The 27,484-nt window shown below is 43.1% G+C and overlaps 1 protein-coding gene across 4 annotated transcripts in view; it reads left to right on the forward strand.

The window, feature by feature from the left end:
* Positions 1-26,469, forward strand: part of RD3 (RD3 regulator of GUCY2D) — a 42,070-nt gene extending 15,601 nt beyond the window's left edge. For 2 of the 4 annotated variants that reach the window (XM_071806007.1, XM_071806008.1), the window contains exons 2-3: positions 14,492-14,801; positions 22,375-26,469. In XM_071806007.1, coding sequence (XP_071662108.1) covers positions 14,506-14,801; positions 22,375-22,672 — 594 coding nt within the window. In that variant the 5' untranslated portion in view covers positions 14,492-14,505 and the 3' untranslated portion in view covers positions 22,673-26,469. Of the gene's footprint in view, positions 1-4,807; positions 4,959-5,564; positions 5,669-14,491; positions 14,802-22,374 lie in introns of those variants that run through there. The other 2 variants (XM_065835517.2, XM_071806006.1) reach the window with 2 other exon arrangements.
* Positions 26,470-27,484: the final 1,015 nt, after the last annotated feature.

The following is a 27,484-nucleotide window of genomic DNA, read 5'->3' on the forward strand; positions in this document are numbered from 1 at the left end:
TTGTACCCTGCATCTTAAATGTTTAAAAGAAGCATCTGTTAGACCCACCGAGGATACAGGTATCTTCCAGAGCTCTGTCTGCCTCAGAGTGGGAAGAGTGGGCACAAATTTATTTGGAAGGCACGACACAAACTGTGTGATCTCCGCGGGACTTGTTTCAGTTCTCGCCTCCAGAGGATTTTCCTGCTGTTGTGCCCTCCAGTCTCAAAGCCCCAAAGCAGTTTCACAGATATCCTTTTCGTCTTTCCTCCTGCTGATCTCTCCTGAAGGGGATGTATCTGATTAAGACAGTATTTCTTGCACAATACATACCATAAAGTTTCAGTGATATAACTAGGTTATACACTGTATGGAGTAACAATTAGATTTGTATTTGTATTAATAGCAACTACAGCATTATCATCTTCCCTGCCACCCCCTTGTTTAAATTTCCTTCCAAATCAGTTCAAACCCCTCCATTGATTTCAGTAGACTTTCGAACAATCTCAGACCATGAACAAAGTCTTGGTCCTGTCGAATTTAATGGCAAAATTCCTGCTGTACTAAATTTTGGACAGTACAAAATTCACTTTTGGATGAAAGAGAACAAACAATTTGAAGCCCACTGGGACTAATGATGATCTGTCAGTCGCTGTTAGTTCGATTTGCATGAAACAATATAAAAGAAAATAACAGATATTTGAGTCAGACAGAGGCAAACCCCCTGCAAATATGCTGTGAAAGCAGTTTTGTCTCTAGTACTAGAGGAATTTTCATCACAAAATGAAGGTCAGTGCTTAAAAAATTATTACCCTTGTAAAGGTGACATTATGGACTGTATTAGCTTTTGAGAGGTGGTCATTTTAAAAGCCAACAACCTTCATAATGTCCTTTGGATATTATTGTTTGTTAATAGTGTACATTAGGAATCAAGCAATCACAGAGAGTGCAATTAAGCACATAATCACAGATATTTTTGACATCTGTCTACTTTTAGGCTCCATGGCACTTTTTTGCATCTGGCCCCCTGCAGCCTGGTGTCTTCAATTAATTTATCATGACCATCTGTGTTGTAATTTTTGCTGCTCAGCTTGCCTTTCTACATCTGTTTTTTGGCTGGATATTTCATGACGTTTTACCGTTTTCACTCATAGAGCTAAAAATACGGAACTAATATCTGCTCAGTTAAGTTGTTCAGTTAAGATAATCAGCAATTAAACAGACCACTGAATTTCTGTTAAATGACTCTTTATAAAGGTGAACAGAAAGGCAAGAAGGAAGCAACAATATTTTAAAAATTGCTGGCGCAGGTGACCTCTACAGAGAGGTAAAACCACCAGTGGTTCTGCCAGCTGCTACAGTGCACACCCTGAATCTGCAGCTTACAGGGTGTTTCAGAGAGAAGGGGCTATGTCATGGCTGTATGATTATTGGGTTATTGTGCTCTGGATAATCTCCACAAGTGTAAGTTTTGAAGGCCATAGATAACTACACCCGCTGCATCAGTTTTAAGGATGCTCTGAAGCACACAAGGACCAGTGTACATCCAGCCCCTCGCCACTGACTACAGTATATATACCAGTGTGTATATATATATATGTATATATACAGTATATATACCAGTATACATACCAGAAGGAAAAAGCAGTTAAAGCTGACTGCACTGAGTGGGCAATGCACGCAGCAAAGAAGAAAGATTTGTAGTTTTTTATTTCCTAGTGCCACCAAGTTTAGGGGTATAGTGCTCATACCACCTTCCTACAGTGAAGGAAATGTTTTCTGTTGCTTTCTCAGAGCCCTTTGAAATGTTTAACTTAGGGGCTCATCCACAATAAATATTTGGCCACGATACAAATCTTTTATCTGAAGTCACTAATTCTGCCTCATTTTCTTTCCTTGAATGTCTTCCTTTAGTTAATATTTATTTTAAGCAATCTTTTCCACTGCTGGCATTGTAGCACCCCATGATTTTCTATGGCTTCAGGATCTCTAGGTTTTAGTAGACCATTGCAACTGCCATGTTCTCCTAAAAAAGGGCAGGAGAGCAAAAATTCAACGTCGGAGCCTACTCAGATACAGTAACAGGCCTCTTACTCAGGAGCTTGTATAAGATGAAAGGAGAAAGGCTGTTTACTTCCCTTGTAAGAACATTATGGTATGTTTATCCAAGACAGAAGTCCTTGATGAAGTACAACCCTCTCTGCATTAGTCCTATCCAACAGGTTTTCCTGAGAAAGACCTGTATACCATGTTCTTTATCCAGCTGTGCCAGGGAACACAATATCCAAGTACCTACCTCTTTTGCTGACCCAGGATACTATTTTCTGAGTTGACTTTTTTTAACCTTCTGGATCGGCGGTCCCTGATGACGTACCTCTTGGGCAAGATCACACCCACAACAGCTGAGGCATCAAACCCAAGCACTTAAGTCTTGCTGGGCACAGCCCTGTGCCCATGACCCAGCAATAGCATGTGGAAGGAGAAACGGGCAGCCCCACAGTGAGGTGGGAGAGAAAGAGATATTTGCTAGGAAAGACATGGTAACATTGTCAGATTTTCTCAAATGATCCTCAGCTACGAAAAGGCTGGGAACTGCTGTTAAAGACTGAATGAACTTTCTCTTTTTTGCTCATAGTGCACTTCTGCGTGGGTGGGCTGACTGGATTTGAAGTAAACAGCAGGAAGAAGATCTTACCAGTGAATGAAAAACTGCTTTGCTGAGGGAAAACAAGAGCTATAAAAATAGGACAAATAGCTCTGAAAGTGGCACTTTTCTAAGCAAGGTTTTAAGCCTATGAAAAATGCAATGTTCCCTCTGTGAGCCTCATTATATTCATTGACACACTTCACCAACTTAGCCAAAAAACAGCAGGCCCAGTATAACCCTACCACATTGTATTTTATTTTTGTCAGTGATTAAATGAGATTATTTGCTTGTGGTGGGACCCACACAGAAGACAGCGGCAGCACAATTGCTGCTGATTGAAGAAGTCCATCTTTAGTGCCAGAGATCTATGACTTTGACACTGAAACATGAAGGCTTTGCAGCTAAACATCACAGGGGCTGCAGCTGCGGTGTTAGTAATGTGCTCAGGTGAGTCAGGGTAGCATCTGATAAATCATGAAAAACAGCAGTCCCAAATGGACAGCACTACAAATTACAATTATGGTGAAATTTGATTGTTGTGGTGTGTCCTGGAAAATGTGCTGCTGAATAAAGCTTTACTCCATCTATGTTACCAGAGTGCCGCTACTAAGCAACTGATGAGCCGAGTGCTGACTGATCAGGTAAGTCATATCACTACAACAGTAGAAGAATCCTTGGTTTCAACTGCTAAATAAGGTATAGGAGAGATGAATGATTTTTCCATTGTGAAGCTTATATGTCTACAAAGAAATGCTCCTGAAGATACTCCCTAGTCATCAATGTCTCTGATTCATGGCAGGAATTTCCCAGGAAATTCACTGCACTGCAAATATAACAACTTATTTACTTGGTACCTAAGTATTTTCAAGATGGGGTTTGTTCTGCATTAGGCAGAGTTGATGACTTTAAAAATAAATTTTAATGGATGACTTTTAATTAAAACTCAACAATCCTGTGTCAATCAGAGCATACCCTGAATATTATAAAGCTCTGCAAACTGGGTAGTGTGCTGGGCTGGAGTTGAAGCTCAGGACAGACACATAATCCTCCACAAATAATTAGAGCAGAAAATGCTTCTAATCTCTTTGTTAGTCTGGTTGTGTTATTTGATCTAATAATAAACTAGACATTAAACAAAAAAACCTTCCTCATACATTTTAATTTAGACTGCACTGGGCATCTTTTAACCTGTAATTGTTTAGCTGGTCTATTTTGAAACGTAGGTTCCTCCTTCCCTTTGCTTTCATTTATGCATATGCTGTCCTTTGGCTGTCTAAGTACAGCATAAATAACAAGGTGTCAGATGTGGGCCCTAATTTATGAAAGCTTTTGAGCAGGAACTTGGTGGACTTGACACACACCCTCAGGTTTTACATGTCCAGGAGCGGTGGCACCAGTCCGTGTGGCTGCCTTCACCGAGCCTGTAGCTCTGTGACCCTCTGGCGCAGCTTGACTCCCCTCTAATTTGGTGGGGGTTTGGCCAATGACACCGGGGACACCTCCGCACATTTTTGCACTGCAGGAAGATGCAGAGTGAGGAGTCAGGAGCTTGCAGAGGTCCTGTCCCCTGACAGAAGGTGCCCCACAAGGTGCAGGGGGCTGCTCCGTGACTGCCCATGCCCCTGTGCAATCTCCTGTCTCTCAGGTGGTCTCCAGGCCAATTTTAACTCCTTTTTATCTCACTGACCCCTTACTAAATACAATTCTCCTCACTGTCCTCTTACTAAATAAAGTCACCTCTCAGGATTTCCAAAATCCGGGCACTTCTCTTGCAGCTCCCAGTGCCCGGACACCTGCTTGTAATGTGCTTATTTCTCAGATGAAGCGCTACATGGCCTGTCCTTCACCTTCCCAACAGCACAGCTGTCCCTCCTCATACTCGTAGTCCATGCCATGCCCTTCCAGCTCCTGTGTTGATGCTTTGCCCTTCTTCATCCCTCCAAACGCAGTGAAACCCCTGTAACTTCTGTGACAGAAGCCCCTTGGGCAGCTGTAGCTATTACTGACCCCCCGGCAATAAGTAAATTAAATAGATCAATTTGCGGCACTGTTATTTATCAACGAAAATTCAATGTATAGAGGTAGACCCCCGCGGGGGGGGTCGGCGCCGTCCCGGGACCGGGGCCGAGCGCGCCGCCCCTGGGCCAAAGCGGTTTAGCGTGGTCGCTATGGCAACAGCGGCTGCCGGCGGCGGGAGCGCCTGAAGCCGGCGGCAGCGGTTGGGCAGCGGCGGCTCCGCTCAACTTGGGCGAAGAGGCGGTGTTGAGGCGGCGCTGCCCCGGCGCGGCCGCTCGCCTCAGCGTCGGCGGCGGGACGGGAGCGGGTGGCCGCGGTAAGGAGGAGGGGACGCTGCCGGCGGGCGGGCGGGGTGCCGTGTGGCGCCCGGCGGGACGGAAGCGGCGCCGAGCGGAGCGGACCGCTGTGTGTCCTGGGGTTGGGGTTTCCCCTCCGGGCAGTTTCTGCGTTTGCCGCCGGTGTGGTTGTCGCTGCCCGGCCCGAGAGGCTCCTGTCAGGCGGCGGCGGCCGCGCGCTGCCCGCCCTGCGCCGGACAGAGCCGTTAGAGCCGTTGGAACCGTTAGGCGCGGAGCCGGGGTGGGCGACGGCCGCGGGGTGGAGGCGCGGGGCAGCGGGAGTCAAACAGCGACCGTGCTTTAGCAGCTTTACAAAATCCTAAACCTGTGAATTGTGTTCATTTCGTCAAAGTGCCAGCTCAGTTGCAGATTAGAAAACCCCACGAAGTTCTCAGGTTTTGGAGGGATTTTTAAACAGGTGCCAAAGTCTGCCTAAATCGAGAAGTGTCCGCTTCCCGGCAGTAGCTGTATCTTCCAGAGGCACCGGGCCAAGCCCCCATAGCTCAGCAGCGCTGCTGTAAACCCAGCTGTCATCCCTCGTCACCAGGGCTAATCCATACCCCGAGGTGGGTTTAAGCCTGCCATGCCAGTTCAGAGGGCTTGACTTCACGCCACGTCCTCTCTCTGGTACCCTCTTGGCTCGCTCTGGCTCCGTCTGTCCACACAAGCAGCAGGAGCACTGCTCCCAAAGGTGAGCCGGGCTGGGTGGGCAAGGAAGGGGGCTAGGGGTGCTCCAACAGCTCTCCCAGGCTGGGCTCGGGCACAGCACCATGGGGCTGCCTGCGTGGATTAGCACTGGGTAAGTGGTTATGTAAAGAACAGGCAGATGAGGAGGAAAGCATGGTTTATGCTGACCTGTGTTTACGCTACTCTTGTTTAGGGTCTCTCGGATTAGACACCTGCTCTATTAAGTGGCTTCAGTGCTGAAGTCCAACGTGTAGTAAGATCAGGATGCTACCGCTGAGGTCAGTCAGATAGCTTTGGAGTTAAGGCAGTGTAACTGAGAAGAGACTACACTATACATCTCCTAATGCTAACACATTAATTAAAATCTGTCTCGACAGCATTCTTCGCTGCTTGTCGGAGTGCTGTCTGTGGATGGGCCATCGGTGGGTCATACAGCTATTGCAGGAAGAAAAGCATGAGCTTTCCCAGAGCTCTTCTGGTTGCTCCCTGTGCTATATGGGATCTCTACAAAGAGAGGCTTAAGTTTTCATACTGTAAATGTAGCATTCTTCTTTTGGGTGCTGATTTTAAAACTATGTGTATTTTTAAGGAACTCCTGTCACAAGGACCAAACTTTAACACTAGACCTAGTATTATCCAATACAGGGAAAACTCCCACATAGGTTAATAGTTCTGCAGTGAACTGAGACAGAGTAATATTTTGGGGATCTCCAGTAAGTATTCTTTCATAAAGATACTGTAAACAAGGCTCAGTACTGAGTAGAAATGTACAGGCATCAGTTAAAATGCATTCTTACCTTATGATGCAATGAGTTACTCCTGCTTTCACAGTGGAATCAGTCCTCAATCTGGGTAGAAAATGCACATTTCACCCACCCATTTTCGCAGCACTTAGTTTGATTTACATCACAACATATGATAAAAAACAAAGTCAGTGGACCCGACAACAGGTGAAATATGCTTTTGAATTTCAAGCACTTACTTTGCGAAATTTTATAGATGTGTCTGCTGTGAATGGCAGTATTAGAAATTCCAGTTTGTGACATTACTATCCCTTTGATAATGTTGTGTAATTACAATGACAGTAAAATAGAGAAAGATGAGCAGGGGATCTCTCTGAGTTTTACTTTGGAAAGCCTTTTGTGCTGGAGCAGCCTTCCATCAGATGCTATTGCTGCTTTATTGCAGGAATATTTTTTTGTGGTTAGAGCAGTTTTAATAACAGGAAAGCTACATGTCTGTGTTACTTTCCAAACTCTCATTTACATGGCTGAGTGAACGGTGAAGAATACTTTAGGTCCCTCTGTCCTGACTGGAAACCTGACTTAACAGTCTGCAGAGATCAAAGTAAGATATAGAATTGAAGGTATGTTTGACCCACCATACCAAGGTAGTCATATCTGAGCAAAATATAGGAGCTTTAATGACAAGTTATGCAAACAGAGTATATCAGTATGTTTTAACTTCCTGGATTCAGTAGGCTTAGGTAACAGTCCAGTATAAGTTTTATATGATTGAGTGTTTTTATTGTTGCTATTAGAAAATATTGTTTAAAGCACAAGTGGGAATTTGGCATGAAAATAGTCCTGTTTTCCAGCAGATGGAACTCATTTGGTTTGATAAGTAGACAAACTGTAAAATGCTAGTCTGCTTCATAAGCAGATTTGAGTAACACCCACCCTTTCGCTTCTGCAGATAACACGAAGATTATTTGCAGCAGAGTCCCAGCCACTAGTAGAGCTCTAGGCTATTGGGCCCTTCCTTCACTTTTTCTTTAAGATCTGTAGACCAGGTTTTCATCTGGAGTTAATCAACACTGCTCTTTTATTTATTTCAGTGAGGCAAATCTGTTTTATATCAGTGCAGCTCTGCTGAAGATCATGAAGCTGTACTAGTTAGATCAGCTACCTCTTCATGTTTTGACTGCTGATTGAAAACCACCTTTCTCATTCATACCTGAATGTGGAGCACAGTTCATGCTAAATTCTTGTCCCTTTACTCCTCTGCAATCAAAGTGCAGATGTAAAATGCACCAGAAGACTTGTTAAAAGACTGAAGCTCTAAGAACGTATTACAAACTACACAAATGCTGGGGAGGCGAGAGCAGTATTTTTGGTGTGTTCTCAATTTTAAAGGGTTTCCTTACAAAAATCTTTTGAGGGCTACTAGCTGTAGAAAATGTGTGCCCAAAATACCCATGTGCACCGTAACTATTGTGGTATTTTGCAGAAGGCCACTCCAGCTTTCTTTTGGTAGAAAGGGTACCAATTTTGTTTCTCTTTAGTCTTGCAGCACCTTGTGATATGCTCTGACTGTCCTTCTGTTATGCTTCCCAGCAGTGATTTTTACAGTTGTGCACATTCACAAATGGTTTAAGTGACTTGTAACTCTCTGTGGCAATTACACCAGATAAAGAGCCAGCCCATTTCTAAAATGCTGAGAATGCAGAGTCTCCCAGAGAAAAACTAATACAGAAATTAGACAGTATGCCAAACAGCAGCATGCTTCTTGCACATTTTTGAGAGTGCTTGTCATTCAGCAGCAGCCTCTGACAGCAGCGGGAGCTGTCAGCCTGTGGCAGGCTGATCGGACCAGAGCGCTGCCCTGCTAGGGGCAGACAGGCATTAGCTGGCATGCAGGGTCGTGCTGTGTGCCACAGTGCCTTGTCACGGTTAGCTTGCTCTTAAACACCACTGTGAGGCTCTTTTTGCTGTCCTTAAACACCTGAAGCCATGAAGACTTGACAATAAATCATGTTGCATTTAGACTGTTAGCTTGATCCCCTATACTTCTGTTATTTAAAGCTCCTTGCTGCTTGTAACAGGGTCATGTCTATGCATATACTTTATCCACTGTTTGTTGGGGTTTTTTTGTCCAGAAATAGCTTGTGTCCATCACAAGAGAATCAGTATGTAAAGCAAAACGTGAATTCTCTGCTGTGGTCTATAAGCAAATCCCGAGTGTCCCCAGGAGCTCTCTCTCTTTATTCTGCAGGTCAGAATGAGAAATGCTGCTGTATTAATATAGTGATATTTGCATTGCTTTTACTTTCTTGATTGAAAAGCTCTATCTACAGCCTTTTCAGCGTTAATTGCCTCGTAGCAACTTTGGGAGATAGATGTTGGTTCTCAGGCTGAGGTTATAATAATTTCCACTGAGATTACAATCACATGGCAAGTAGCTGTAAACACTGTAATCCTCCCTGTCACTAAACAAGAAGGGAGACTTCAGACAGATAGGAAGTAGGATTCTTTGGGCCCTGGTAAGTTAAAAGTCTCTGTAGGGAGAGGATAATGGTCAGTAACTGCAGAGAAGCAGCGGAGGATGGAGAGCAGGGATTCTTTTAGAAAGATATGGTGGACTATATAAATAAAATTGAGATGGTGTTGGTAGCAGTTTCTTAATTAGAACTTAGTAAGATTCTTTGTTTAAAATATCTTGATCACAGGAGAAATAAAATGTGGGGTTCCTCTCTGATGCTGTTGCTACTCAGTGTTGCTTTATGGTATAGCTAGCAGCGTAGCCATGACCACAAATTCTGCCTGTGAAGCTGGTTAAATGTTGCATCAGTTAGCACATACAGACTTCAGAGATGGGTGTAGCCCAAACAGCTTTAATCTAACTACGATTTTCAGTCTGGGGAGATACTAGATGCTATTGGCTATTTGAAGGACACTGGACTTTTCTGTATAGTGTGATACAAACTTCACTAAAGATGCAAATTAAAAAAAAAAAAAAAAGCTCACATTATCTGTTTTCCCCATGATTGTATGTCTTTTTAAAAGTACAATTATGAGCATAATTTGAGGATGGAGCTTGTCCCGCTTTTTAGAAATTATTTTCCTTGTTTGTCACCCTCTAATCTGACATGTGTGGAAAAAGGTTGGCTGGCTATCTTGCATGAACAGATTCTGTCTCTGCTCTCTGACTGCAGTAGTAAGGAACTCCCACCCACAAGAAGGGAGGGAAGGCATTTCCCAGCTTCTCAGTCCAGTTTGTTGGTATGCTTTGTCTGGATGACAGTGGATTTTCTGGGACTCTATCTATAGCCAGCTGAATGACAACATCTCCTTTGGCATCACTAGACTTTGGATTAGACTCCTACCTGTCCAGCCGCTTAAGACTTTTCTCCTGCTCTGACACAACTACCATACCCCTAGGACTACTGAGAGTCACTAGGGGTTGTCAGTAGTGCTCCAGGACTGACAGACTCTGAAGGCAAAAGCAAACCACAGGAGACCTGTCAAACTGAGGACAAATCATTATAGATAGCATCCATCTGCATTATCTCTCTCTCTCTCTTCCCTCCTCCCGCCCCCAAATGCACATTTCCCACCCTCTGCCTATTCCTTTCCTGTCCTGGATGACACTGGAAGCCAGGAACCAGGAAAAGGATCAATGGAAAGGGAATTTTTTATTCTCAGAAGTTCATCTTCTACAAAGCAAACAGGTCCTGCTGATTGACTCATGGTTTACTGGAAAGCAGTCTTGCAGTAACAAGTCTTAGCAAGTGGTGATCTAGCCTGCAAGAGCCTGAAGGAGACTGATGTCTGTCAGATTATATGAAAAGCCTGCTCTTGGTCACAGAACAGCCAGAGAGCAAGCTACAGAAACATATTTCCTTTGTTAGTAAAAGAGTTAAGAAAGGCTGAATTCCTGTTTTAGGAAAGTGAGAAGACAAATAAGGAATGTGGACTTTGATATTTTTGATGATTCTTTGGTGCATGCTCTGGAGCAAGAAGAGGAAATTGCATGGGGAAATACGAGAGAAGGTAAAAAGTAGGAGATGAGGTGAAATTGTACAGAACATGTGTGAGAAGAGAATGGGGAAAGCTGTGCAGTATATGAGAAGAAAAATACAGGACTTACTGACAACGTGGAGAACAAAAATGAGATTTGGAGAGTGGCAAAAAGCTTCTTTAGAAATAAGGGTAACAGGAACCTTTTATACATGAAAAAGTCTCAGAGGGATTTAACTCTAACAATCACTAAAAATTGAAGAAACTCCTCAGAGGCTGCGTGAGACAGTGATGTATTCCAGACTCTAACATAGCTAAAGTAAATGCATGTGTAAAACTCTGTGAGGTGGCTTGTCAGGCTTGCAATCAATACTGTAAGGGGAAGGTTTGTCTTCTAGACAAAGGTTTAGGGTCAAGGAGGCAAAAGTCTTGAAACACAGATCTGTTTCTGGAGTAGAACTTACATAAACCACTCTGAAATTTTGCTTGAATAACACCAGAGTAGTTCATCAACAGGGTTATGTCAGTTCCCAGGATAGCCTCTCAGAAGGAACCAGAAAATGGACTAATTGTACAATATAAACATCTGTATTCAGATGGGGCATTGTCTCTTCTTTTAACAATTTTAACATGAATGCTTCCAAAGTGTAGATTTGTCCTTTTCCCGAATAAGAAGGTCAAGCTGAAACTTTTGCCTTCCTTTAGTTGCCCACATTCTGCTGACAGTCCTTTGAGTCTTTCCTAATAGGAAAGCCATTTTGAGTCATTTAATGATTAGCCTGCATGTGAACTTTAAATTAAAAACAGCAGCTACAATTAATGGAGCCCACAGTTATCTTCTGCAGGCTGCTAAGACCAGTAGTGGGAACAGTGGTGGCTTGTCAAGCCTGCTAGATACAGTTGGCCAGTTTCCAGCTCCCAAAAGGAGGAGATGATAGATGAGAGATGGAGAAGAAAACAGTCTCATACAAACAAGACTCCCTTAGGAACAGCCAGCACAAGCTGCCATTGTGTACGAAATGCTTGCATGGGATTTTCCTTCGTTTCAGAACAGGTTATTTAAACTGCAGGTGAGGTGCTTTGCTTGGGTTAGACCCTTATGTGGAAGCAGATTTTTCGAGTAATGTACGGGAGACAAGTTGAATCCCCATTCAGAATCAGTGGTATCCATGTTCTCATATCAAAAGCAAATCTGCTTGTTAGCGGTGCTTTATGAAAGGTCTGGGACAGCGCAAAGCTCAGGTTCAGCAGGCCTTGCTCAAACAAGGTATTAAAAATATTCTTCTGATTGTCCTCTGCAATACTAGTACTAGGTAAAAAGGTTCTCCTCATGCAGAACTACTTGCTTTGAGGGAGACCTGTGAGATACAAACATGAAGGCAAGTAAGAACAGCCCAAGACCATGTGAAAGCCAGGGCAGGTCAAATTAGAGCCCAGGTCTCATTGCTTTCTTTCCCAGTTCTGACCACTAAATTCCCCTCTTGCTCCTTTTATAATGAAACAGCTGGTGAGCTAGAAATAACTGGAATGACATTCCTCAGCTTCACAGTTATACTGCTTTATACCGATTTACCCCAATGCCACTGAAGTCAGCAGAGTTAAACCAACATAAGGCCAGGTCATAGATAGAATAAGTGTAAAGTAATCTAACCCTTGGCTGGTAAAATACAGAAGGCCATGCTCACCTTCATCAGATGAAGGTGCAAACGGAAATAATAATGATACCTTAATTGGTCAGGTACCAGTAAAAGCTTATGAAAAATTGCTGTTGTCACATAAGCTGAAAAGAAACAGGAGACATAATTTACAACAGCTTGTGGTCTGTTCTGCTGCCCACTTTTGCTAGCACGGCTCACCTGTGCAATATGTAAAGGGTGATAGGACTGAGGAAAATGTCTTAATTTTTAAGGATCTTCATCCTTAATAATGTGTAATGGTGAGTGGAGGCCACCATGTAGCAAGATTCAGGTATATGTTAGGATGGTGGGATTATGGAGTTGAAGCTGTCAGTACATCAGCTCCAGCCTGCGTTCATTCACGTGTCTTGGGGGAGGAAGTCAGCAGCAGGCAGCCAGGCCACTGTGTGGTGATTTGAGAGCTGTTAGCTGGAGTCACCCTGGCGATGGAAGCAAAAGAAAGGACCTGCTGCTCCTCCTCCTACAGAGCACAGAGATGAGACAGGAGCAGGATTACTTCCAGCAGCTGCTGACTACGGTTGCTGTCAAAAGGATGATCATAGCTGATACTCCAGGGTGAAAACAGTCACTACAGTGATCTCTCATGTATAAGCACTGTAAACTAGAAAAGGTGTTAACATTTATACAGTCTCAGAAGAGTACCTAGGGCCTTCCACACCTAGGTAGCTAGATCCTGTGAAAGTTTTCAGTCCTTTTATGTCTTCCTTCTGAAGAAACTGGTATTGCTTGCTGGGAGAGGTAGGATACAGGACTAGAGAAACTAGTCCTTTGATGCAGTTTGGCAAACTTCTTGTTTCTAGAAAAGTCTGAGCATTAGACCCTGAAGTAGTTTCAGACTTGGGACATTGTACTGACTGTCCAGGCTTTTGGAGCATTTTCTGTTAATGGTATGACATATTTACATTTTTGAGAGAGAACAAGGCTACATTGCAAAAAGGTGATAAAGGCACGAAAGCAACTGAAGCAGCCTTCTCACCTGCCACAGATGGTGATGGTTTTCCAGGCACTGAAGGCAGAATCCTACTGACCATTGCTCTTCTAGGGAGTCTGGACCTCATAGCTCTCAGCTTTAGTAAAAGTGCTGGGTAGTTATTAGCTCCTGATGACTTGCACTGTGACTACAGGCTCTAGGCCCCAGTACAGTAGCTTAAATCAAAAGAATATTTTTCTCCCTTTTATATCTGTCTTTCTGTCTCTCAGTAGTGAGAATTTGCTCAGGCCTTACAGAATCAAGCTCTTTAATATGTTGCCCTCATGTTAACTTTTGATGCCATATCCTGATTGGGTTGCTGCCAGGACGAGCCTTTTGGTAATCCCAGCTGCAACCATTATGTGCACCACCCCTTCTCCCTGGGGGCTAATGAAAGGGAGCAACAAGGCATGTTAAGTGTGTTGTGTGAATAAACAGATGCTGTTTTTCTCCTGTTTGGATCCCTAGTGCCTGCTTTGGACTCCATTGTGTTTAAATACAAATACAATAGTAAGTAGCTTTGTTCCATGCATTGTCCTCTTGAAGTGACTGGATAGGTGGGGGGAGTTAATTCCATCTTCAATGAGGTATTGGTGCAGTTTGTTCTGCCTGCTAAGTGCTGCATAACTCCCCAGCAGCAGAAACCTCTCACTTAGAAGTAATACCAGTTTAAACCTTGGTATGCTGCCGCTTTCCCCCCCCAGCCCAGCCTGAGGTGGTGGTGGTAGTGCCTACGGTGTGCTGTTCTAGCATGACTGATAGTTGAACTTCAGCTTGCAGAGGATGATGCAGCCTCTCCTGCATGCAGTAATGCTTCTGCTAACCTTGTAGTTAATGCAACAGTTGCTCCTGCCAGTACTAGCTATGTACAGAGGAGCTCTACCACTTACAGCAGCAGCAAACCTGCCCACATCACCTCTCTGCCCTCCTTCCCCTGAGGATACCCTTCTAGCTAGAACATGGCTCCCAGCGGTAGTTTGACTCCATGTGCTGAGTTTTTGCATGTAGGGTGCTGCAAGGTCATGATCTCCCATGAGGGTTCAGACAGGCACGCTCTACACCCAGCTCTTCTATGTGGGCAGGAGATTGCTTCCCCAGCCTAACCTGGAGGGAGCAAGGTATCCTTATAACTTGATTTCAGACCCAAGAACTGTGACTATCACTTTAATTACATGGCAACTGGAAGTTCAAGGGAAACAGGGCCTCTTCACACTTTTTCTTACCCTCTACACAGGTTTGATGCTATGGGTGAGATTTCTCAAGGTGCTCAGCATCAATTAGTTCTAAGTGGCTAATCCAGCAGCACTTTTAGGTTAACAGACTAGAGGGGTGTGCGGGGAGAATCTTCTCAGCTGAGGTATGTTGATGATGGCTCTGTTCTTTTTCTCTCCCTCCCTACCCTCAACCGACTCCCAATGAAGACACACAGAGCACTATGTCACTGGCATCCTGGTTCAGGTGGAATGAGCCCCCAAACCGCATTTCCCAGAGGAACCCTACAGAAATGGTGGCCGAGACACTAATGATGGAGCTGAGCTGGCAGACCAAGCAGGCAGAGAAGCAGCAGCGAGAGCGGGAGAATGAGTATCGCAAGATCAAGACTGGAGTGGACTATGGCTGGCTGATCAGCTATCCAAAGCAGAGCTATGATATCAGCCCAGGAGAACGGCTGCAGCTGGAGGATATGTGTGCCAAAATACCTCCTTCCTACTGTGGGCCTGTCATACTCAGGTACAGTAGAAGATCTGATGATATAGACCTTTCCCACTCTCCTCTTTACGGCATGTGAGGCGGGGGAGTGAGAGTTGTTAAGACTAACAGAACAAAAATTGGCATCCTGTATCTTAAGTCATGTTGTGACAATGTCTTTGTGCAAGAGGAGAAATCTCATGTTTTAAGTCAGTTTAACATGGTATCATTTCCTCCAAAAGCTACAAAATGCCATTTCCCTCTGAGACTTGGTTGGGTAGTTTGTGCTCCTGAATAGCCAGAGAAGTTCAACCTTGCCTGATAAACAGTTGGTATTTCGGTATTGTGATGGCTTTTGCTTCATTCTCTAGAATCGCAGAATAACTGGGGTTTAAAGGGACCTCTGGAGGTATTGTGCTTCAACCTCCTACTTGCAAGTCAGATCAGGTTGCTCAGGGTCTTGTTCTGTCCATTGTTGTAAATCTCTGAGGATGGAGAGTCCATAGTCTCTGACAAATCTGCTTTGGTATTTATCCATTCTTGGAGCCTTCCTTCCTTGATTGAAGTTGTGCAAGCAGCTCTGTTGAGGCACTTGTCTCTAGTGTCCAGACTAGCTAAAAGGTGCTATTGTGGTTTTCAGCCTGTAAGCCAGGTATTCCCAGAGAAAGGAGAGATTGCATGGCTGTCTCTCCCCTGTTCTCCCTTCACACCCTTGACATGGAGTAGGATGCAGGTGGGGCATGCAATTGGTTTGAACACCTAGGTGGTGTTTCTGCCCTCTGCAGTGTAGGTGCAGACACAGCCTCTTGGACTTGCTGTTGAGCCTTTTAAGTGCTAGACATGGGATTGCTGCTTGCCAGCTGGGTAACTTTCTGTGAGAATGCCTTCAGGAACAGATCTAAGCGGGCTGTAGCATCCAAACTGGAAGGGAAGGAGGTGAATTTTCCTTTGGGAGGGGACTTTTCCAAGTTAAACCCCCTCACTTAGTACAGTGCAAGTGAGGAATAGTGACTGAAGTCCACCTTAGCTAAAGCAAAGTTGTGAACGGGCCTTTATTATCCACTTCCCCTGTTCCAACATGTTCTTCAGCGGGGATTAGAAAGGAGGAGTCTTGGCAGGCCATATACAATAGGGTGCTCAGCACCATGCCATCCCTCATTGCATATGCTGGCACTTGTTTTCCCTTGAACAAATGAATCTACAGCTCTTCAACTACAACCGTAATAGGGCTGAAAATAGCTGGTGCTCTGTCTTACAGTGGGGGCAGCCAGGGAAGAATGCCAAAGCTACCTCTCTAGCTCCCATCTTGCTAGCGCTGAGCCTTGGAAGCAAGCTGGTACAGGACTGTGGCTTTTGCAAAGGTTGCCATGGTGGCACCATCAGAGATCTGGGATCATTCAGTGGCCACGTTCACTCCAGTGAAAGTTTGCTGGGAACAGCACCTGTCTTGTATTTGTATAACTGAGCTACGCTGTAAACAAGCCACTACAAACCCCTTGAGGTTCAGGGTTATTTTCACCATCCCCACGGCCACTGAGCAAGACCTGTCTGGAAAATAGGTTAATTCCATGGGAGCAGGCTTTGGTTGCTGGAGTTGGGAGGCTCCAGGGTTCATCATCTCCTTCAGAAGAGAATATTAAGGTGAGCCATATGCAACTTGGTGCTGCTTAGCTTTTTTTTTTTTTTTTTTTTTTTTTACACTGAGATCACGCAAGATGCATAATTTCAGTGCAGCTTGTAGTGGTTGTTCACTGTTGTTCAGCATATTGTTGACAGTGGATAAACATTCTCTGCAACATTGGTGTGCTCTATGTAGGCACTACTGAAAAAGGATAAAACCATCCTCTTAAAAATTCTCTTACAAATTGCTATTATAGCCTGCCATAAATTGTACTACAGTATGATTTGAGAAGTGGCATGTTTTTGTTTGTTTCATACCATGCAGTTTGCCCAGTCAGCAGAGCCACATGAAGATAATGAGGCTTGCAAAACCTTCATTGGTTCAGTTCTGTGATTGAGAAGGAAATTTCATAGCCAGAAAATGGAAAAACTGGATTGAGTCAAAGGTCTGCTTGATCTGATGTGCAATCTGTATGTGAGATAACAGCCAGTGGCATGAGTGTAAGGAAAAAAGAACAAGGCAAGCAAATACAACAGTACAGACAATTACAGTATCTTGTATATAGCCTCCAACTTACTGTGCCTTGTAACTTCGAGACTTTTGGAGCCAGAAATGGTCCTTCTGTCCATAATTGCCCTATGTGGCTTTTTCTTTCGGTAGTTTGTTTAGATTGTGGCGTTTTCTTTTTTGAACTCATGTAAACTTCTAGCATTTGTGGCACTCCCATGGCAGAGTTCCACATCTGAACTACAACTTTGCTGTAGAAAACTGTATTTTGCTTGCCTCAAACTAATGTGTACTAGTTTTATTTGATAATCCATTCTTCCTGTATTGAAAATGTGAACAGTTAACCCCTCTTCTTTTCTGCCTTCTAACTGAGAGCCATGTGGTTCAGAAATCTTCATTGCTGACATGGAAACAGTGAAAAAGAATGGGGCTTGCCATGCTAGGAGCTGAAGATGTACAAGAGAAAGAAGGGGCATCCAATCTAACTAAAAGACAGCCATAATTTGATAAATTCTCCTCTCAGAAAGTGAGATAACATGGAAATTTTAATGACTTCCCCAAAAGTGCGCAAGATGAGTATAATAGGAACTCAACTGAAATGTTCACATTTCCAGTGAAGTACTTTAATCACAAGGTAATTACGTTGCTGATGTTTCCTCTTGAAAACCCCGTGACTTTCTAATATGTAGTACCTTTTAGAAAAAAATTTCCAGAAAAGCAAAATCTACAGGCTTGCATTTGGAAATAAATGCAGAGCATGTACCTTACTGAAGCCTTTGGTTCTGTCTGAAATACTGAACTTGATCCTTCCCCTTCCATCTTAGACATTTGAAGAGCTGAAGTCCTTTTTGATGTACTCAACAAGCATGTAATTCTTAAATAACACAAGTAGTATGCATCTTGCAAGACTGCAGAGTTTGTTTTATGCAAGATCTTTTTTTTTTTTGTGAGATTTTAAGCTCAGAGGCAAAGTGAGAACAAAACATTTTTGTATGAGTTGTCAGAGATGTCACTTTATTCTCCAAAGATCTAAATGATAATCCAAATTGTCCTTTTCTGTGGCTACAGTCACATCTACTGAGAGGCAGAGTTTCTGTAAATTTGTTTCTTTAGATGTGGAGGAGGCTGGAAAGGAGCCCTTCTTAAGTGGGAGGGGTTTTTTAGATACAGTTTGTGTGTTATGTAAAAGCTGTATTTTGGGTCAATAGAAACTCTTCTTTGAGTCGCTTGATATTCTGGAAGAATTCAAGTACACTGCAAATACCATCACTTCTTCCATCAATATCTGGAGGCTCTGATTCACCTCATACAAATAAAGCTATTGCGTTTAGGTGTAACTTAGCTTTAGGTTACTGAGTCGGAGATCACTGACTATATTTTAAATTAAATCCTGGAGCAATTTGAAGGAAGTGACAGTGATTTACTTTTTTTTAAGCCCTTCGTACCTAACTGCCATGGTCAAAATGAATGTGTAGATTAGTAGCTTGCTAATATAGAGTGCTTGATTTTCATCATCTTTACTCAGAGCATTGGCTCTAATCAGAGCTAGTTATGGATTATTTCAGTTTCAGCAAAAGTGAAACAGTTGCTTTCTGTCCTTCTCTGCCCAGAGAGAAACAAATAAAAAACCCTAATATTGAAATATAACCCCACATTTTGCTGATCTGTTACTACAGGCTAAGGACTGTAATTTTCTAAGGATTGTGTATAGCAGAAGTGGAGTTCCTAGTATGCTTGAATATAAAACAAATGCCTAAAATCAGAAATGGATTTGTTTAAAATTGTAAGCTTATGTTTGAGGTGGTGTGACATGATTCTTGCAGGTAGTATGAATACCGTAGTACTTTGGGAGTCAAGTAGCCTTCTCAAAACAAAGCTGTTCATAGCTTTACAATATAACCAGAATTCTTGCTCAAAATATAGATTTGGGAGTCAGCAACTAATTACTAGCACTAAGCACCCTACATTTTTTTCAAATTAATAAATCTACTTAGAGCTCCCAGCTCAGACAGGCACTCAGGAATACCCCAAACTATAACCATATTGTTTAAATCCACAGACTTCCATTGGATTTAAGAGGTCTTTAAAGTTCAGGCTGTACTTAAGAAACCTACTGAACTGGGGACCTACAGAATAACATAGGCAGGTGACAGCACTCTAAAAAAAGCAGTGCCAGTACGAGCCACGCACACACAGATTCTTAAAATCTAACGGCCATATTAGGAAATGGGCCGGTCACAATTTAAAGAACAGCTTTGTTTGAACTGTGATTAAAACACAGCCTGGACTGGGGAACATGTTCATCCCTCTGTGTATATGTATGTGCTCCCCAGCCTTCTGTGCTGGTTCTAGGTGAGTTTTGTTGACAGTCACATCTAAGATGGTGTGACTTGTGTAATATGTTATAGGTTTATTATCACTTGTTTCACAAATAAGATAGGTATACTTTTCTGATGTGTAAGGAAACCCTGTTGAGGGATTTCTACATACAGTTGTGCAGTTGCCTAGTTTGAAACTATTCCATGCAAAAGTGTAAGGGCGTTAACCTTTGCTAGAAGATAGGTGAGCCTTGTGCAATTTTGTGTGCTTAATTTCACTGAGCAGCTTTCTGTGGCGTTTTGTTTCCCAGGATACAAGCCCTTATTTCTTGATTCCAGTGGTTTTACTGGTTTTATATGTTGCTTGTTTTGTGCAGAGAGCAGACTGCTGGATCATCCAGCACATCAACTGGCTTTCATTGATAACTGGGGAAGACGGCTTCAATTATGCACAGGTGGCTGCAGCAAACCACCTCTTTTCTAACACACAGACTGGTTTAGCTGGATCTCAACCCTTGATAACCTTTCCACCCTTTCTGCTGAGAAATGTTTGTGGCATGTGCATCTTTTGGACTGCCTGCATACATGGGCTGTCCCTTGCACATATGTGCTGGTACTGATGTTAGGTGAGCATTAATAAAGGGGTGATGTCAGTTCATACTATTGGGGGAGACGAAAGAATCCGCTTTCCCTTCTCCATCTGAATGAGAATAGCTTTTCTTTGGGTCACTGGCAGGCAGTCTGTTGGATTGCTTTCTCTCTGTTGCTTAGACCTGCTCAAATCCATATGAAATAGTTTTTGTGTTGGTCCTGAAAAGTCAGAGGTAAATCTTAACAGCAAAAGCAGAGTTCACAAAACAATTCTTGCTGCCTTAGCTAAGGAGAGTGAAAACAGGCAGACAGCTATGAAGGTAGAAAGTTACACTGATTTTAGAAAACTATTTCAGCTAGATTGGTTGGAAGTGTTATTAGCAACATAGGGCAGTAGCGTTAGAACTCTGTGCTCAGGGGGTAAATTTGCTATCATACAACCCGTTTTCCCTCTGGTTCCCAGAGCCAGTCACCGGTCCAGTAATAGCCCGACACATGCTGCTACCTGCTCTGGAGCCACAATCCAGCAATATGACACACGGCCTCTCAAACTGGAGGCAATTATGAGGGCTTTTGGGTGCACAATTGCCAATACAAAAGAAGAGGATGTACTGTTATATATATGTAATATGACAGCATCTCTCTTTAAAATACACATGAAGATAAAATAATGGAATGACTCAGTCACTTCACCTCTGCAATAAAAATCCTTTGAAGATGCTTTCCCTGGTATAATAATAATTGTTGCAAAGACTTGAGTTTTGATGGACTCAACTGTCTGTGCTTCTCACTACGATAAAGGGAAAAGCTTATTTATTGTGAAAACTGTATTTTTGGCTCTTTGATAATGCAACTGAAGTGTCTCCTCAGAAGGCAGAAAGGATGTTTGCAATGTACAGCAAATCTCTGTTGCCACTGCTATGTGCTCACCCTCAGCAAGACCTAGTCTTTTGCTCTTACAGCTCTGCACAATTCAGTTTAGCATCATTGTGTAAGTACTTATGTACCAATGTGAACGGCAGTGCCTCAAAGGCATTTTGCAGTCAAATATTCAAAGTTTAGAGGTTTGGGGGGAGGTGGGGAGGAGCAAGAGTTGGAGGAGGGAGACTAGGAATTTATCTGAAGCAACTGACATGGTTAAGGGACATCTTGGTGACTTTGGTAGGCGTCTACAGGAAGAGTGGAAAGGCACAAATGTATGAAGAGTCTTTTTGGTTTATCTCTGGTTTTCTTTCTGTCTTCATTATCTTGGATACCCTCTGGTACACCATTAAGTAGTGCAATTCTATAATGCACTAAACTTGTTACTTTCCTAGGGCTTATCAAAAAACCAAGAGGCAAGATCTTATTCTATCAGCTTCTGCTCTTCTAAGGTTACTTAAATGCAATCCTACTGTTTTTCCATCCTCGCTGGAGAAAAGTATCAAAAATGCTTACACACCTTATGCACTTTAACTTCCATTAAGTACAAATAGCTGGATTTTAGTGAAATACTAGTTTAGCTCTGTGTTTGCTTGTAGATACAATTTTTATGTTAAGAATGGAATATTTATTAGAAGAGTAGCCATTTTACCAACTATAATAAATGCATACTATTGTGGAGCAGCTAGAATATCTATGTGACCAGTGTGTGAACCTTGGGAGTGGATCCCACACTCTCCAGGCTGGGGACCAAATCACCCAACAAGGTGTCAGGAATGGTATGTTCTCTCCTTGGCCCAGATGGTGACTTTAAGAAAACTATCCTGCTCTGCATCTCATGTTCCTCACCTGCAAAATAAACAGTGGTAGCTCTTCACTTCCCTTGTATTAAGCTAGCTTAATAAATGTGGAGAAAACATTTTGTGCTCTTTGCTGAGAAGGGACTGAAGTAATTCACAGTTGTCTAATTAGATACAGTGTTGTGCTGCCAAGGTGTTATTAGCTGAGCCAGTCCATTTTCTTACAGAAATCCATTGGAAGATGAAATACCACTTCACTGAAATTTAAATACTGAGAAACTAACAAACATATAACAAAAAAGAGTTTTACAGGATTTTTTTGTTTGTCTGGTGGTTACTGGGTGATGCTATGGGGAATAAAAATTGGAAGCAAGGCAAGTCTAGTGAGACTTTCCCTGGTTTATCTTCAGCTTCTGGTAAGAAGCAGTTCAAGGACTATTTAAGCAAGGATTTGCATTTAGACAATCAAGTTTAATCAGCAGTGATGGGGACATTTTCCACAAACTTGTCTAATCATTTTGTTTCTTAAGATATTGGTAGCATTGAGTTCTGATTTAATTGGTGGTGTGTGAAAAGAGCACTTCCTTCTGTTTCAAACTTGCACCTTTGTTTGGTGCTCTCTATTATTTTTTGTGCTGATGAGAAATGGTGATTCACTGCTTCCTTACATTCTCTGGCTTGCTTGTGATTTTAGAGACCTTGAGCATACCTTCATGGCCCTTCCCTGTTGTTGTTCCCTTCAGTCCAGGGAGTCCCATTTTGCAGGAAAGTGCAAGTTCCAAGCCTAGCACAGTGACTTGGCAGCAATCTGTAATTTTATGTTTTTAATCGAAGCCGTGACTTGACTGTGCTTTCAGGTTCCGGCAACTTGTTGCTGAATATGAACCAGAAGTGCAGGAAGTATCCCGGCTCTTCCGCTCTGTCCTGCAGGAAGCTGCTGAGAAGATCAAAGAGGAGGAAGAGGCCAAGAAGCTTGCCAGGCAATGGAACACAAAGAACAAAACCAGCCTTTCCTTAACAACATTTAAATCTCGGTCCAGGATTTCCCCATTCATCAGTGACATCAAGACCATCTCTGAGGATGTGGAACGAGGCACCCAGCCTACCAGAAGGGTTTGGAGCATGCCAGAATTTCGGAATACCAAGGATTACTGACTCTATACTGAATAAGGTTTTTAGACAGTGATCTTTCAAAATCCCAGTTAACCCTTTTTTAGCTCTGTTTCTTCTTTGTTCCAGCTCTCTCTTCCTGCCTGTCTCTCTTGGAAGCTGTGTCCATAGTAACTGCTACTGATGCCCGCAGTGTGTGACACAATTTATTACCAAACATACTAGCCTTTCCTTTAATTTGGTAGCTATTCAGTAACCTAAGGGCAAGGCTCACTTACTATCTCATTTTTATTACTGCTTTCTTGTGGAAAATGAATTAGTTCTGTGATGTCTGTCTTTTCCCTTTCCCCCCTAGCCTGGATGCAGTTATCTGTAAAAGCTTTTGGCCCAAGCTAGCGAGAGCTGCTGGCTGGACCAATCTTGCTGAAAGCAAGAGAGCCACTTACAGAAGTAAAGCTTGCAGGATCAGGCCTGTGAGTTAAAGCTAGTATCTGATTTGGAACTGAACTTCCTTTTCCAACTAATAACCTTCCTCAATGCCACAAGAAACTTCACGCGTAACCTTGGCACTGCTCTTGATCAGCTTTTTGCTGACAGTTCACAATCCAACCTGAGTAGAAACAGACCCAAGCTTTTTGAAATGAGAGACCAATATTATTCCACAGCAACCAGTTTATGCATGCTCAGGTTTCTTGAGTATTTCCTCTTTTGTGCAGGCAGAACCCCCTGAACCTTGCACCTGCACAGTATATAGAAATGTAACAACCTGCTGTGTAAATATACAGTCGGATACATCAGTGCTGTGTGAAATGCTGGTCTTGGTCCTCAGTGTTCTGTGTTGCTGAGGTAAGTGCTCCACCCCACATCCCAGTAATGTCAGTGAGCTGAAAATGATGTTTATGGCTAAGCCTGAAAGAGTACTAAAATATATTATAAATGTACAGAGAAGGGTGAAGGGAAGTGGCATTCATCCACAGGGCTCTGTGTACAGCTAAAATAGTTTTAACAAGCTGCTGCTGTGAGTGACTAAAGGGCTCTGGTAGATGAAGGTTTGTTCTCTCAGTCTTGTCTCACGCATGCTGAGAAGAGAGCTTTCCAGTATCACAGGCTGTTGGCCTGTGAGTTGATACCATTACAAAAGAATCTTTAGTGCAAACGCAGTAGCTTGTAGGCCAGCATGGTTCTGCTGAGTCCTTGAAGAAACAGGAAAATGCCTCTGAGGAAAAGCTACTAGGGCCCTAACTCACCATCTGTAGGGAGAGCTCTCACCAGCAAAGAAAATGGAGCACTGTGAAAGTAAGTTGTGAGTTCTGTAGAGCCACCAAAGGCTAGGATGCTTTGTGGCGACCAACAGGAGATGGGGAAGGAAGAGAGCGATTTCCCTGTATGACTGGCTTTTGGGGAACTATCCCAGTGGGGTAGAGCCTCCTGGAGGACCTTGTAGTTTTGTTGTTCTTTTGTCAGTTTCCGACTCTTTTCCCTGGGGATCTTTGCAGCAGCATGTGGGTACTACACCCAAGATAAAACCCTCTGAAGCTGTGCCAGCTCTGGGAATAATTCCAGTACATGAAATCTGTCCTAGAGTAGAAATGTGCAGTTTCTTCCAGAGATAGGGCAGGGCAGCATAAAACAAAGATCAAGATCAAACCATTAAGAGCTCTCTAAGACTCTAGGATTCTGGCTCTTCCTCTCTCCCCTCTGGGCTATCTAAGACTGAAGACAAGGCTTTCTTCCTAGCACCAGGTTGTAGCTGGTAAACACTGCTGCCAGCAACCCTCCTAGGGATAGAAAGCAGAAGCTCACTTTTTAATTAAAACTCAGGGCTTCCAAAACCAGCATCCAGTTTGGGAGGGACTATTTCAACTCTAAATCAACAAGAGAGAGCTTAAAGCCTTCTGACAATCAGTTTGGTGTTTTTCAGCTGTATGTCCTTGTGAAGTAATGTGATTGTGTATATGAAGTAAAAAAAGGCTTGACGTACTTAGCATAGCCTTAGCTGTCTAGAAGAGGTGGGCTCTAGCAAGGGATCACCACAATTTGCAGAAAAATTCTTCTTTGGAAAAGAGTCAACCATATATTTTTTTTAATGTATTTGTAAGCCACTGTATGGTACTGAAGGCTGAGATCAAGAATTTCATGCTACAGCTCTGTAGCCATTTTATTTGCACTCATGTTCTATTTAACACCTTCAGTATTGACTGTATTGGTGCAATATTTGATGGACTGCTGGCAGAGATAGGACATTGAGACATTGACATAAAGCTCTTTGTTACAGTACAGCACCTGTAATGTTCGCACTCTTTCTTAAGGAGAATGAGGACTAACTAACTTCATGACAGCACATACAAATCCAAGGAAATCACCTGAAGGGTGTTCACACTACCACAAGAACCTGTGATCATACTGTGTCCTTCATTAACCTCCAGCTAGCAGATACCATTCTTATTTAACAGCCAGCAAAGGGAGACAAATCTGACCTTTGGCCAAAGCCATGGCTGTGGCAGTGCCTGTGACAGCTGTTTCACCTCAACTCACCTATAATTTCTACTTCCACAATAAAATGTAATCCAAACTTTTAAACAGTATAATTCTCCTATACCTCTTCTGAAAGTTACACTGGGCTCATAGTACTATCTGATAATAAAGGGATATTCAGATACCAAGCTATGAGGTTTCTATTCTTACTACATGCTAGCTGGTACTCTTAAAGGTATAGAAGTAACATCTTGTTTGCCTGTAGCCAGCTGCTTGGAGACTGACTTTGACCTTCTGCACTGTGTGTGCACCAGCAGGTACTGAAGCAGAGCTGGGGAGGTGGTTAAGATGCATGACTGCTGCACTGTGCTTGTGGTGATCGTTTTTCTTAGGAATGCTGCAGACTGAACAACAAATGATCCTTTGATCACAGCATGCAGCGACAACTACCTACCCATGTTTGTCTTGTATTAATTCCACATTCAGTTCAGATCAGGACCATGCAACTCCTGATTGTGCTTACCTACTGTGCTACAGTCCACGGCACTGGGCAGGCACAGTGGGCAGAGCAGATTGCTTTTGGATGAAGCAAACCCAAATGATCCATTACAGCTGGCTCACAGGCCATAAAACTGGACTAATGCTGGTATGAAGTCATGAAACTTGTATAGTGTGAACATCAGGTCCTCACTGACAACTGTCTGACTCTACTCCTGGGCTGCACTATTTGCTAGTGTAGAAAAAAAAAAACAAACACTTCTACACAGGCCGAATGAGACTCTGATCTGTTCTTTGCCTCTCCTGAGACCTAGTCCAGTGTCTTAATTCTTTAAGAAGAATAAAAAGTGAAATGGCAGCACAACATCAATAACAAACAAGTGATCTGAACAAGAAGCATTCTAAATCATTCTCTGAAAACTGAGCAAGGATTTTGGTATCAGCCCAGAGCATTGCTGTTGCCCCATTGCTGACAGTGCTGTGCTGTCCAAAGGACGTAATTTCACCCAGGAAAAAGCAGTCCTAGACTTACTATACATTCTAACAAGTAATGGCAACACCTGTAGCAGTTCAGCTGCACTGCTTACCTTCAAGGGGCTGATCCTTGGTTACTGCTCACCCAAGAGATACTGTGCAGCCCTGCTTCCATGGCTTCTACAGATGTGTCTGGCCCACAGGCTGTCGTAGCCAGCAAAGGTGTGCAGAAGGTGAGGTTCCTCATTTATATCAGGATATAGTTCAGACAGCCATCACACTGTGGAGAATTGGAGTAACCTCTGCAGAAAATAACCCGTCTGCTGAGACTTGCACTGTTTATACATTTCATCATGGAAACTGCGAGAATTAAAGCAAAGCTGTGAAATATAAAACAGTTTTTTTGTGCTTCTTGTCTTTAATAAAAGATCTCCTGAAATGTAATCTGTCCATGTCTAGCCAAACACAACAGCTGTTCCACCGTCCTACTGAGCACTGTCTACGTATCAAAGGAGGAAGGTGGGAATGGTAAAGGCACTTGATCTAAACAAAACAAAAATCCATCTTTCTACAGGCTACAGAAGTAGCTGCTTACCTTCTGTCTTGCTTCCTCTACACACAGATCCTAAGATTTAAGGTGATAAATAACCAGGATGAGACAACTGCAAAGGTCTTAAATTCTCTGAAGCTAAGTGCTTTACAGATACAACCTTGAATTGATGTCTTCATCAACATGCTTCCAAGCATGTCTTACATTAACCAGTATTATGACAAAATGAGAAGATATAAGTGAGAAGATGGGATGTTTTGTCTCTAGATACTTTTGAGTCACTCCTGTTGATTCTGTACCTGATCCTGGGTATTAGAACATCTTAATATTAGCAGATGGCCCCAGATGGCTCAGGGCTCCCTGTGCTAAGCATCATACATGCAAAGCATGCATATGTTAAACAAAAAGAAGTATGTTTTTCCCTACACAAAGTATTACTGAAGTATGGATTGCATTGCTCAGCACATTCTGGAGGTCAGACAGATGAGTGGCTCCACAAGGGGACTACATGAGCTCAGAGGGTTAGTAAACCACAGTGGTCAGGATGCAGCCCACAGCACAGCACTTAAGCCACTCCTTGCCAGAAGCTGTGGACAAGCAAATCGCTCCATGTTGTTGCTTATACTACTTTCCTAAAACATTGCTATAGCCCTCTCCCAAGAGAAAAACTATTGACAGCTATGCCTTGACTGGATGGCCATTCTGATATTCACGTGTTCTGCTACACCTTCCTGATAAAGGATACCACATTGTAGTTTTGCCCAGAAAGCATTCTGAGAAGCACTGGACTGCATGAGTCCACACCTTTTTGGTTGTGCCCTACAACAGGAGAAGGGCTGTTGAGCCTTGCTCAGTTCCAC

This window comes from Patagioenas fasciata, chromosome 3, assembly GCF_037038585.1.
Source record: "Patagioenas fasciata isolate bPatFas1 chromosome 3, bPatFas1.hap1, whole genome shotgun sequence".
Lineage (NCBI taxonomy): Eukaryota > Metazoa > Chordata > Aves > Columbiformes > Columbidae > Patagioenas > Patagioenas fasciata.